At 42.5% G+C, this 13,004-nt stretch overlaps 1 protein-coding gene across 1 annotated transcript in view; it reads right to left on the reverse strand.

Annotated features, from left to right (window-relative positions):
- LOC120054976 (piwi-like protein 2) overlaps positions 1 to 12,189 on the reverse strand; it is a 28,200-nt gene extending 16,011 nt beyond the window's left edge. The window contains exons 1-12 of the mRNA XM_039002782.1: positions 11,716 to 12,189; positions 11,404 to 11,506; positions 7,832 to 7,940; positions 7,161 to 7,340; positions 6,841 to 6,951; positions 6,586 to 6,703; positions 6,183 to 6,307; positions 3,655 to 3,735; positions 3,446 to 3,559; positions 892 to 1,080; positions 561 to 645; positions 154 to 246 (exon numbers count right to left, since the gene is read on the reverse strand). Coding sequence (XP_038858710.1) covers positions 154 to 246; positions 561 to 645; positions 892 to 1,080; positions 3,446 to 3,559; positions 3,655 to 3,735; positions 6,183 to 6,307; positions 6,586 to 6,703; positions 6,841 to 6,951; positions 7,161 to 7,340; positions 7,832 to 7,940; positions 11,404 to 11,506; positions 11,716 to 12,189 — 1,782 coding nt within the window. The remainder of the gene's footprint in view (positions 1 to 153; positions 247 to 560; positions 646 to 891; positions 1,081 to 3,445; positions 3,560 to 3,654; positions 3,736 to 6,182; positions 6,308 to 6,585; positions 6,704 to 6,840; positions 6,952 to 7,160; positions 7,341 to 7,831; positions 7,941 to 11,403; positions 11,507 to 11,715) is intronic.
- Between the last annotated feature and the right edge of the window lie 815 nt (positions 12,190 to 13,004).

Below are 13,004 nucleotides of genomic sequence, written 5' to 3' on the forward strand. Positions count from 1 at the left end.
AAGCAAGCGCAGCTAAAGTCTTTGATAGAAAAATTGGCTGGTTACTATTGCTATCAAATGCTGCGTTATCAAAATCACTGTGTTGCCTTCATGTACAGTGGATGTCATAGAACACTCCCCAGGGAGAATTCATTGCCGACACAATGACTTTACCTTCATGGCGCGGAAGTCCTTTCTCATTTTGTCAGGGATTCCAGTCATAAAGGAGAGCTCTGGCAGAAGCAAGATCTCGCCGGTTATGACTTGCTGTAAGACAAAAACACACAATTAAATATAATGTATATTGTATCTTTATGGAGAAAATGGCTCCAACTCAATAAAAACTCAAATGACTATCTACAAAGCATGTGTGATAGTAGAACATAAAGACGTAATGAATACAGACTCAAGCCACAAGGTGTCATTCTGTTACAAGGATACAGACATCTTGTTACAGGGTAGTTGGGTGTGTGAGGAAAGACAAGATCCTGTTTATCGATGAGTATGAAATAAATAAGCACAAAAAGTGAACTATGTCAAGATAAAGCTACATTTCATAACATCCTTTGAAATAGTTTTACCTTTCCCCCAGGCTTGGACCTCTCTTTGGGTCGATGGATAAGCATGGGTTGGTCCATCTCTTTTATGGTGATGCCATAGTTTTTGCTGTTCAGATTATAGGAAAAAAGTTAAAACAGACAAGTTTTTCCCTTATATTCATTTAGCAGCAGTGGCCACCGCTGCAAAAAATATGTAATTTTCTTTATATATACACACACATTTCTGCCGAGGCCCTTTTAAATGGATAGTTGTTGGCTCAATGACTGGAAGTCTATGGGAACAGCTAGCATGCCATTGCGCTAACGCTAGAAGAACTCTGCATAACAAATGCACACAATTCTCCAGCCTTACCTGTAGTACTCAACGAAAGTGGTCGTGGAGCCGTCGGCCATGGTGAAGGTGTCTTTGGGGGACTTGCCCCACTCAATGTCGTCGATGCGGTAGGTGCGGTTGTTGTATCGGGTGATGACAATGCTGCCGATCAGCTCTTTGGTGCACTCATCCTGGAAGCTCTCCCTGCTTTGCTGGTAGATCACGTTCCTGGATGGGAGAGGGGTCAAAAGGTCAAAGGTTACCAATCAGGGCCCCGCAACTCACCCCAATATGGCCTGAAAATCACCCCATTTATGCTCGGCATGTCATTCCATTTATAACCTCCACGTAAAAAAACAACAAAAGAAAAAAAACAAGGGAATAACACTCGCACTTGTCTTTTTATTCTACCACTGACTTTGCTGATAACTACTTTGAGGAAAAATGTACTTACTATATGACGTGGTTGTCTCACCTAGTTACCTTAAGATGAATGCACTAAGTTGCTCTGAAAAAGAGCATCTGCTAAATGACTAAAATGTAAACCCCTTTGTTCCTTGCATGTGACCCTTTAGTGCCCTAGCTTAGACATAACCCCGCAGTCTCAAGTCCCTGAGATAATATATCTCAACCACTTTAAAACGGTGTCCAAACCTCTATGAGCAGGCAGATTTACTTTCTGTGAAAGCTTGTTGATGTGTGTTGAAATATACAGTTGAAGTCGGAAGTTTACATACACTTAGGTTGGATTCATTAAAACTAGTTTTTGAACCACTCCACAAATTTCTTGTTAACAAACTATAGTTTTGGCAAGTCGGTTAGAACATCTACTTTGTGCATGACAAGTAATTTTTCCAACAATTGTTTACAGACAGATTATTTCACTTATAATTCACTGTATCACAATTCAAGTGGGTCATAAGTTTACATACACTAAGTTGACTGTGCCTTCAAACAGCTTGGAAAATTCCAGAAAATTATGTCATGGCTTTAGAAGTTTCTGATAGGCTAATTAGCATAATTTGAGTCAATTGGAGGTGTACCTGTGGATGTATTTCAAGGCCTACCTTCAACTCAGTGCCTCTTTGCTTGACATCATGGGAAAATCAAAAGAAATCAGCCAAGACCTCAGATTTTTTTTTTTTTAAGACCTCCACAAGTCTGGTTCATCTTTGGGAGCAATTTCCAAACGCCTGAAGGTACCACGTTCATCTGTACAAACAATAGTATGCAAGTATAAACACCATGGGACCACGCAGCCGTCATAGAACGCGTGCGTCTCCTTCCTGTCTCCTAGAGATGAACGTACTTTGGTGCGAAAAGCGCAAATCAATCCCAGAACAGCAAAGAACTTTTGAAGATGCTGGAGGAAACAGGTATAAAAGTATCTATATCCACAGTAAAACAAGTCCTATATCGACATAACCTGAAAGGCCGCTCAGCAAGGAAGAAGCCACTGCTCCAAAACCACCATAAAAAAGCCAGACTACGGTTTGCAACTGCACATGGGGACAAAGATCGTGCTTATTGGAGAAATGTCCTCTGGGCTGATGAAACAAAAATATAATTTTTTGGCCATAATGACCATCGTTATGTTTGGAGGAAAAAGGGGGAGGCTTGCAAGCCAAAGAACACCATCCCAACCGTGAAGTACGGGGGTGGCAGCATCATGTTATGGGGGTGCTTTGCTGCAGGAGGGACTGGTGCACTTCACAAAATAGATGGCATCATGAGGTAGGAAAATTATGTGGATATATTGAAGCAACATCTCAAGACATCAGTCAGGAAGTTAAAGCTTGGTCGCAAATGGGTCTTCCAAATGGACAATGACCCCAAGGATACTTCCAAAGTTGTGGCAAAATGGCTTAAGGACAACAAAGTCAAGGTATTGGAGGGGCCATCACAAAGCCCTGACCTCAATCCTATAGAAAATTTGTGGGCAGAACTGAAAAAGTGTGTGCGAGAAAGGAGGCCTACAAACCTGACTCAGTTACACCAGCTCTGTCAGGACGAATGAGCCAAATTTCACCCAACTTATTGTGGAAAGCTTGTGGAAGGCTACCCGAAACATTTGACCCAAGTTAAACCATTTAAAGGCAATGCTACCAAATACAAATTGAGTGTATGTAAACTTCTGACCCACTGGGAATGTGATGAAATAAATAAAAGCTGAATTAAATAATTCTCTATTATTATTCTGACATTTCACATTCTTAAAATAAAGTGGTGATATTAACTGACCTAAAACAGGGAATTTTTACTAGGATTAAATGTCAGGAATTGTGAAAAACTGAGTTCAAATGTATTTGGCTAAGGTGTATGTAAACTTCTGACTTCAACTGTACATGGTGTATCAATGAATATGCTATTTGTAAATATCTCTATGACCAGCGTAAGAATATGGCCTGTTTAAATTTTTATGAACTCATCACGTACTGTAGACAGTGCATCATGTGGACATACACACCATGTGAACAAATAGCTGGCAAGAGAAGAGATTTATCATGCATATTTTAGAGTATCACAAAAGTTAGTAAGTTACGTAATGCAACAATGCTTCTATGTGGTGTAAGGTGCACTGAAATAATCTCACATGCAGTCGAGGACAGAGTCATTTCGCAGCACTTTGTGGGACACATCCACCTGGAGGTAGAGGCCTCCATCAGTGTGCTTTATGCACGTTGAGTAACCTGGCCACACCTGCAACCTAGGATAACAGAAGACAGAAACCAAGGGGCTTGAGTCAGCTGCTATGATCATTGAGATTTCAATTGGAGTATAATTTCTAATCTAATTACTTACCGATGCTTCCCAAGTACGACTGCGCTTTTTGGATCGTAATGATTCCGCCCCACAAGCTTCAGTCCCAGGATCTTCATTACCCTTGACAACACACATGGGGAGAACAATGTCTTGTTGCACCAGACAAATGTAACATTTGGTAAAGCCAGCAACACGTTTTTTGGGGGGGGATTTTATGTTTTGTTTTTACAAAAATATAAAACGCAACATGCAAAGATTTTAATGAGTTGCAGTTCATATAAGGAAATCAATCAATTTAAATCAATTCATTAGGCCCTAATCTATGGATTTCACATAACTGGGAATACAGATATGCAGATTTTGGTCACAGATACACTGCATGGCCAAAACGATGTGGACACCCTTCATATTAGTGGATTCGGCTATTTCAGACACCCCCGTTGCTGACAGGTGTATAAAATCGAGCACACAGCCATGCAATCTCCATAGACAAACACTGGCAGTAGAATGGCCTTGCTGAAGAGTTCAGTGACTTTCAAAGTGGCACTGTCATAGGATGCCTCCTTCCAACAAGTCAGTTCATCCAATTTCTGCCCTGCTAGAGCTTCCCCGGTCAACTGTAAGTGCTTTTATTGTGAAGTGGAAACATCTAGGAGCAACAACAGCTCAGCAGAGAAGTAGTAGGCCACACAAGCTCACAGAACGGGAACGCAGAGTGCTGATGCATGTAAAAAAATGTCTGGCCTCGGATGCAACACTCACTACAGAGTTCCAAACTGCCTCTGGAAGCAACGTCAGCACAAGAACTGTTAGTCAGACGCTTCATGAAATAGGTTTCCATAGCCGAGCAGCCCACACAAGCCTAAGACCATCATGGGCAATGCCAAGCGTTGGTTGGAATGGTGTAAAGATTGCGGTCATTGGACTCTGGAGCAGTGGAAACGCGTTCTCTGGTGTGATGAATCACGCTTCACCATCTGGCAGTCCAACAGACAAATCTGGGTTTGGCGGATGACAGGAGAACGCTAACTGCCTGAATGCATAGTGCCAACTGTAAAGTTCGGTGGTGGAGGAATAATGGTCTGGGGCTGTTTTTCATGTTTCGGGCTAGGCCCATTAGTTCCAGTGAAGGGAAATCTTAACGCTACAGCATACAATAACATTCTAGACAATTCTGTGCTTCCAACTTTGTTGCAACAGTTTGGAAAAGGCCCGTTCCTGTTTCAGCATGACAACGTCTCCGTGCACAAAGCGAGGTCCATCCCAAAATAGTTGTCGAGATCAGTGTGAAAAAACTTGACTGGCCTGCACAGAGCCCTGACCTCAACCCTTTCGAACACCTTTGGGATGAACGCCGACTGCAAGCCAGGCCTAATCGCCCAACATCAGTGTCCGACCTCACGAATGCGTGACAACTCCTTTTCAAAGAGTGGATCAGGCTGTTGATTGTGGCCTGTGGAATGTTGTCCCACTCCTTTTCAATGGCTGTGACACGCTCTCGTACACGTCGATCCAGAGTATCCCAAACATGCTCAACGGGTGACATGTCTGGTGAGTATGCAGACCATGGAAGAACTGGAACATTTTCAGCTTCTAGGAATTGTGTAACATCACCTCATGCTGAAACATGAGGTGATGGTGGCACAACAATGGGCCTCAAGATCTCTTCACGGTATCTCTGTGCATTCAAATTGCCATTGATAAAATGCCATTGTGCTCGTTGTCCGTAGCTTATGGCTACCCATACCATAACCCCACCGCCACCATGGGGCACTCTGTTCCCAACGTTGGCATCAGCAAACCGCTCGCCCACACAACGACGGTTGGACGTACTGCCAAATTCTCAAAAACAAAGTTGGAGGCAGCTTCTGGTAGAGAAATGAACATTAAATTCTCTGGCAACAGCTATGGTGGACATTACTGCTGTCAGCATGCCAATTGCACGCTCCCTCAAAACCTGGCATCTGAGTTGAGATAAAAACGGCAAATTATAGAGCGGCCTTTTGTCTCCAGCAAAATGTGCCCCTGTGCAATGATCATGCTGTTTAATCAGCTTCACATGTTGCATTTATATTCTTGTTCAGTGTATAATTCGCTACTTCAGTGAAAAATCTTTAGGATTTAGGGGAAAATGGAACGTTTTAAAAGAAGTCTGGTTTTCTGTGTAAAACAGCTGAAGCCTCTCAATAAAGCATGTTATTGCATGAAGCTATCAAGCAAGCACAATAGATAATAGATTAGCTCATTACTGACAATATGGCTTCACTAAGGCCAGCTTAGCGCACAGAGAACTTCCCTCATAAGTAGACCACAGGCCTTTTTTTGAAAAACACCCCAATTTATCCTAATTTAAAGTGAAAATGTCAATTAGTGGTAGGCAATTAGCGGTTTATATTGCAGCACCAGTGTGTTATTATTAGATTCAAAATGGAAGCCAACAGAAAAACAGCAGGGACTACACAAACTTGTCCAATAAGAAACATTGTTTTCCATTGTAAAATATTTTGCTACAGTGTGCCCTAATGATGGCTAAGTTTTGCCCTAATGAATAAGGACGGCCCTGTTACCTTCTCAGCACCACGTTGTAGAAGGGGATACACAGGTCAGAGTTGGGTGGTAGGATCTTAGTCATCTGGACCTTGATGTCAACCTCCTGGTTGTCAGTTCGTCTCACACTCTTTAGGTAAACCACCTGTATGGAGGAAAGATTAACATCACAACATGGGGCACAGAGGAGAAGATAGCTAAAGACAGGAGTTTAGCTACCCTATGTGCCACATCGGTATTGCGTGTTAATGTTGGGTGTAGTTGAGTGAAGACACATTTAAAACAGTATAGTTACTACAACTCAAATGCGTAAGCAACTGTTCCCGTTTTGTGTATTTACAAGTATTAGCCAATTATCTGCACATAATTAATGCACATCTATAGTCACAGACACAGTAGGCCAGACAGAGAAAAGTGACATACCTCTTCCATCTTCACAGGGAGATAGAGAATTGAGCCGTCAAAAGCAACAACCTCCCCAGTGGTGGGGCGATGGTCCTTCATCATGCCAAATCGCATACCCATCGACTCCACATTAGGACTGAAAGGTGGGACAAAATGTAATAAGTTACTCCTCTTTAACAGACCAAATGATATTCCCAGAGCAGATATTTTACACAGGAATGCTGCATTAAATATGAATTCAGCTAAAACTTTTCTCTTAATACATGTACTTACGTGAAAGTGACATGGTACTGATAGACTGCCTCATTCCTGCAGTGAATGGTGATGTGGTTTGAGCCTATGGGCAATGGCGTTCCTTTGGTACCAGTCTTGTGTAATGTTTCACTGCAAAGGGAGAGGAAATAACCTTTCAATGAATAGGCCTAACAATAGTTATAGTCCTCATAAAACAATTCATAATTGACCTAAATACATTTCTGCATCATTTGACTGCCTTCAACAACAGTAACATCCTTTTAAGCAACATAATTTACTTCATAATAGATGGTTTCATTACATGGTTTTACAAATAATGGTACTTTGATGGTACTTACCAGGTGGCCTCCATCTTAAGTTCTCCCTTAGTCTGAGAGCAACCTGGAGTCATATGAGCCTCTTTGGGTGGGGATGGAGGGAGAGTAGGGGGCACAGTGGGTCCCCTCCCAGTACCCAAGGGGGGCATCGATGCTCGTCCCATTCCCACCATCTGAGATGGTACACCTCGGCCAAGGAAGCTGCAGACAGAAACAGACGCATTACAAGTTCTTGATTGAATTTTTTTTTTTTTTTTAATTCCCATCCATAAGTGTGTTAAATAATATATAGAAGGGAAAAAAGCGTTTCACCATAAATAATGAGATCTGTTATCGAATCAATCTTACTGCTCATCTATTTGTCTGAAGAAAAAAATTCTCAATTTTCATTATCTGGCCTAGTTGTCTTTGAATTATCAGGAACGAACCTTGACAATGAGTCACACCGAAAAGTGGAAAGTCTGATTACCTCCACAATAACAATGGATAATTCAATAATAATTTGAAATGAGATGGGCATATACTGAAGAGGATGGGGATATGTGAGAGGGACCTGTGTATGTGCACAGCATGAATTATGCATTCTAGAAGCATTACTGCCAGGCCCCTAAAGACCTTAGTAGCATGGAGGAATTGGCCTGCTTTAGCCACAGGTTAAGCCGCAGGGTTTGAGCTCATCACCTCCTTCTCACCTGTTACCTTGGCCCATCATGTCCTCAGGGAATCTGTCTCCACCCGGACCGGCGACTGCTCCAACAGGGGCTATCTGTGGTTGGAGCTCTGCTCCAAAAGCACCCCTCCCTGCGCCAAACACCAGAGAAAAACACACAAGAAGATTCAGTGGATTCATCCTCAAGGCCTCAGTTGGAGCATAAGGAAATCAAGCAACCTCCCTAAATATTTTAAAGCTCAAATTACTATTTGATTCTGTCTACATTTTGACAGTGCTCAGAACTTAGAGGCTATGTTGGATAAGGCAAATCTATTTATTGCGTAACAAAAATGGTTCAACTTTAGTGCATCAGAGTTAGGGCGATTAATGTGAATTTATGTTTTTGAGCATTATTCCAAATTCCTATTTTCGTTTTTATTAGTGTTTATGTCCACTTGTTCTCATATCCTTTTGAAATGTTCTCCTTTGCTGCATGCACCTTCCCATTTACACCAGATATCTGTATATAAAGATGAGATGCACTTGTCTCCACCCTAACAATGGGAAAGGTTGTCCTTAAGGCGGGGAGCCAAGCGAAAGCTAAGGTCCAAAATAAGCCCATAGAAACGCATTTGGCTTATTTTGGACAGATTTTTATCACTCTTCACCTCTTCCTCTGGTTTACACACACACACCAAGCCCCTCCCCCTGCCACTCACACCACCAAAATTGAGAGATCACATTTTCCTCTCTGAAAAGCGGTTTCAACTCGCTATTTGCATTTGAGGTTTGGTCAAACAGAAATCGGTTATATGGACACCAAAACACATTGAGACATTATTTTACTATAATAGAGGCGAAGTTAATTTTTCTAACAATACTTTTTTTTGTGCCTCAACTACTCAAATTGCACGGAGAGCACACTATGAAAACAAGAGTATTAATGGACATTGATTCTGGTAAATGAATTCAGTTTGTCGCACGCAGCATTGGGGTACCACATACTGCTAGCAGCATTTCAGCCAAAGACTTATAGTAGCTGTCTAGTCTGTTTTATAAATGTGCAATAAGCATAAAACAATTATAAGGAATTGGCAACTCGTTCTCATTCTGAGAAATAAGGTACGCCACTTGATTTCAACATCTAAACAACGTGGACAGGCTAACATGCTTTGCAAATAGTTGGCGACAGAGAAGAGTGTGCACATAACAATTCAACTGTTCAACCTTGTTATCTAGCAAATAGATCCAAGTTGGCTAAACTTGAAATAAAGTTTATCTGGCTAATCACTAGCCAGGGGCTTGAGAGATTGCTGATGAGACCTGTGTTACTTTTCTATAGCTTAATGCCTGCTACAAGAACATAGCCATTATTGGTGAATGTGCATTATGCATGGTTCTAGTTACATTTGTAACAAACGGGCATTTTCATTAACTTGACAGATCAGTGATTATTATAACAAAAAAAGCAGTTTGAACTATTTTGATAAAATGATTATGGTTGTGGCAGGCTTATACACTACATGACCAAAAAGTATGTAGGCACCTGCTCGTCGAACATCTCATTCCAAAATCATGGGCATTAATATGGAGTTGGTCCCACCTTCGCTGCTATAACAGCCTACAATCTTCAGGGAAGGCTTTCCACTAGATGTTAGAACATTGCTGCAGGGACTTGCTTCCATTCAGCCACAAGAGCATTAGTGAGGTCGGGCACTGATGTTGGGTGATTAGGCCCGACTCGCAGTCAGTGTTCTAATTCATCCCAAAAGGTGTTCATTGTATGCTGTAGCGTTAAGATTTCCCTTCACTGGAACTAAGGGGCCTAGTCCGAAACATGAAAAACAGCCCTACCAAACTTTACAGTTGGCACTATGCATTCGGGCAGATAGCATTCTCCTGGCATCCGCCAAACCCAGTCCCTCAGACTGCCAGATGGTGAAGCATGATTCATCACGCCAGAGAACGCGTTTCCACTGCTCCAGAGTCCAATGACGGCAAGCTTTACACCACTCCAGCCGAAGCTTTGCATTGCGCATTGTAATCTTAGGCTTGGGTGCGGCTGCACGGCCATGGAAACCCATTTCATAAAGCTCCTGACGAACAGTTCAAGCGCTGACGTTGCTTCGAGAAACAGTTTGGAAGTTGGTAGTGTGGGTTGCAACCGAGGAGACGATTTTTACATGCTTCAGCACTTAGCAGTCCCGTTCTGTGAGCTTGTGTGGCCTACCACTTCGTAGCTGAGCCGTTGTTGCGCCTAGACTTTTCCACTTCACAATAACAGCACTTACATAGTGACCTCACCTCCCGCGTTACATGCGTGAGCGTTGCAAAATAAATGTACACATACATGTTATTCAATAATTTCATACAAACTGCTCTCACGCACCAACGAGCGTCTGCATAGCAAAGCTCTAAAATAGAACTTGGTTCTATTTTTTACACTTGACGCGCTGCAAGTCCCACCTCTCCCATCTCCTCATTGGTTTTTAGGAGCATACACCCATGTGGGTGATTGAAAGATGAACTGCGGTCCACACTCCAGTCGGTGGTGTTAATGCACCTGTAAGTCGGTTGTCAACCGCCTTATAAAGTCCAAAGAAGAAGACTGAAGGAGGAGAGATTACTAGAAACTAACTCAGTTTATCCTTTTATCTGTGGATTAATTGTCGGAGTAGAGGACCTTGTGTATTTCAGGTAAAATAACCCAATGTTTATAACCCAGGACAAATTAGCTAGCACCTGCAAGCTAGCTAGCTAAATGGCGATGAATGTTTAATGTGTTTCGACAAATTAATATAGTTGGTTCAGAGTTCGTTTTGATATTTCAACCTGCGTCTTCTGCTTGCATCTGGTGTGGATGGACAAAATCAACATGCGCACGTGGATGCATGCGCCCTGTCTAGTCAGAATGTGACAGTTGACCGGGGCAGCTCTAGCAGTGCAGAAATTTGTGAAAAACTGACTTGTTGGAAAGGTGGCATCCTATGACAGTGCCACATTGAAAGTCATTGTACTGCCAATGTTTTTCTATAGAGATTTCATGGCTATGTGCTCGATTTTACACAACTGTCAGCAACAGGTGTTGCTGAAATAACCAAATCCACTCATTTGAAGGGGTGTCCAAATACTTTTGTATATATAGTGTATTTAGCTTAGGTATAGCTTCACAAGCCCTGAATTAATTTGATTATTTCTGACTGTTTGAAATGCAGTGTATTTTACCTTTAAATTGTACAACGCTTATTTAGAGAAAACATTTTTTTAAATCTAGATATATCGAGAATCGCCCATATGTTAGGGGGGGGAAAAGGATGATTTTTAGGCCATATTGCCCAGCCCTAATCAGAGTGCATCAATATGATGGATTTCCAAAGTTCTAATTTATTAAATGTAAAGGCCAACCATTACTCTTAACCCATGCCATTTGAGCTGGAGGGGAACACGTGATACTCTTCCCAGTTAGTTTGATCCAGTATGCCTTCATCTATGGGCTATGTACCAAATGGCAACCTATTTCCTATGTAGTGCACTACTTTTGACCAGGGCCCATAGGGAATGGGGTGCCATTTGGAATATAAACCTAGTTTTCATAAACTCAAGATTACTCACCCACTGGCAGCCCTCCCCTGCCCCAGGTCTTTGAGGGATCGATCCCCATGCCTCTGAACATGGACACCAGCGACGACCCCTGGCCTTGGGTGGGCATGTCCACCTGCCAATTACAATATCGTTACAAGAACTATAAGAGAAAAAAATAACTTGGCTAAAATGGTATTTTAACAATTTAAAATACTTAATCTGCCCTTGATTGAGCTTGCATGGAACTAATAGACTAGTCCTATAAGTGCAAACCCCCTTGAACCCTGGTCTGGGTAGAAGTTAGGAGAAAGACTTTACAACCCCAAGGAACACAACACAAACCTGTTTGGCTACTACTTCCTCTTCTGCCTGCAGACTTGGCATCTCTTCAGGCAAGTCTTGCGTTGCGAGCTGACCTGGAGTGGCTTGTCCAGGGTGAGGCCCCAAACCAAGAAGGGGTTCCCCTCTTGCCACACCTACGGTCGGATCAGCTGTCGAGAGAAGCCACCCTCTAGTGCGGCTAATCCCACCATCTTCTGATGTAGGCATGGGTATCCCCCTGGCAAAGCCAATGGAGGGATCGCTCACTGGGAAGGGCACTCCTCTCCCGTACTGCATAAGCAGTGTATCACCAGCGGTGGTGAAACCCCTGGCTCGTCCTAAGCCAGCAGACCCATCTGCTGCAAACATAAGACCTCTGGCTCGTCCTATTGCTGGTTCATCTGACCGCAGTCCTCGACCCCATGCTTGCTGCTGCAGCCAAGGAATGCGGGTTGTACCAGGGAGGCCTGGGAAACAAGGCTTCTTTGGATCCATTCCAGCTAGCTCCTCTCACATGCAATGCCTGTAGTGCAAATGCAAAGGCTTATTGGCAAGGGGAATTGTGTAAACTTGCTACACCATGTGAATGCTCCAGATGGCATGTCATTTGTATTTAGTCATAATGAAAGAACTAGTTACTTTGTTAGTATCAAAACATTTATGATAAATGTATTGACGGGGCAAGACAGGGAGCATATTGCCGAGTGTACCTAACTCAGACGGAGAACCACCTGAGTTGAGTACAATCAGCAAGGTGCAGACACCATTATTATTAATGTCAGGTCAAACGTCGTAATGCCAATCTCGACGCTTGCGCAAGCGGTTTCAGCCAAGAGCTGTAATCATTACGCCGATTTTGTTGCAAAACGTTTCGCAACAGACACCGTATACACAAGTTACTGTTTCCATAATGAATACACCCCAGTTGGGAATAAGCTAGTTACCTGCCTGCATATTTTCTCCCTAAAATGTACGAGACTAATAGCTACTTGCTAGAATAGATGGTTACATTTCACACCAAAGGTATATTAAATATTGCAATAGCTAGCAATGTATGTTTTAGCAAAAGCGAATGAACGTTAACAGGTTCGACATTAGCTAGCTAACTTTAGCTAGTTAGCGTGCTTGCTTTTGATTACAAGCAAATGCACCAGGGGAAAAACGGGAGCCGAGAGATAAACATTTTTAGGAACGTAAATGCACATTTCGTTGCGTCGTACGTTCTTTACAATTCAAATATAACTCCAAATCTTATTTTTCATCAACTTATACTGACTTTACATGCGTATGGAGCACTTTCTTCTCAACAT

This window comes from Salvelinus namaycush, chromosome 1, assembly GCF_016432855.1.
Source record: "Salvelinus namaycush isolate Seneca chromosome 1, SaNama_1.0, whole genome shotgun sequence".
NCBI lineage: Eukaryota > Metazoa > Chordata > Actinopteri > Salmoniformes > Salmonidae > Salvelinus > Salvelinus namaycush.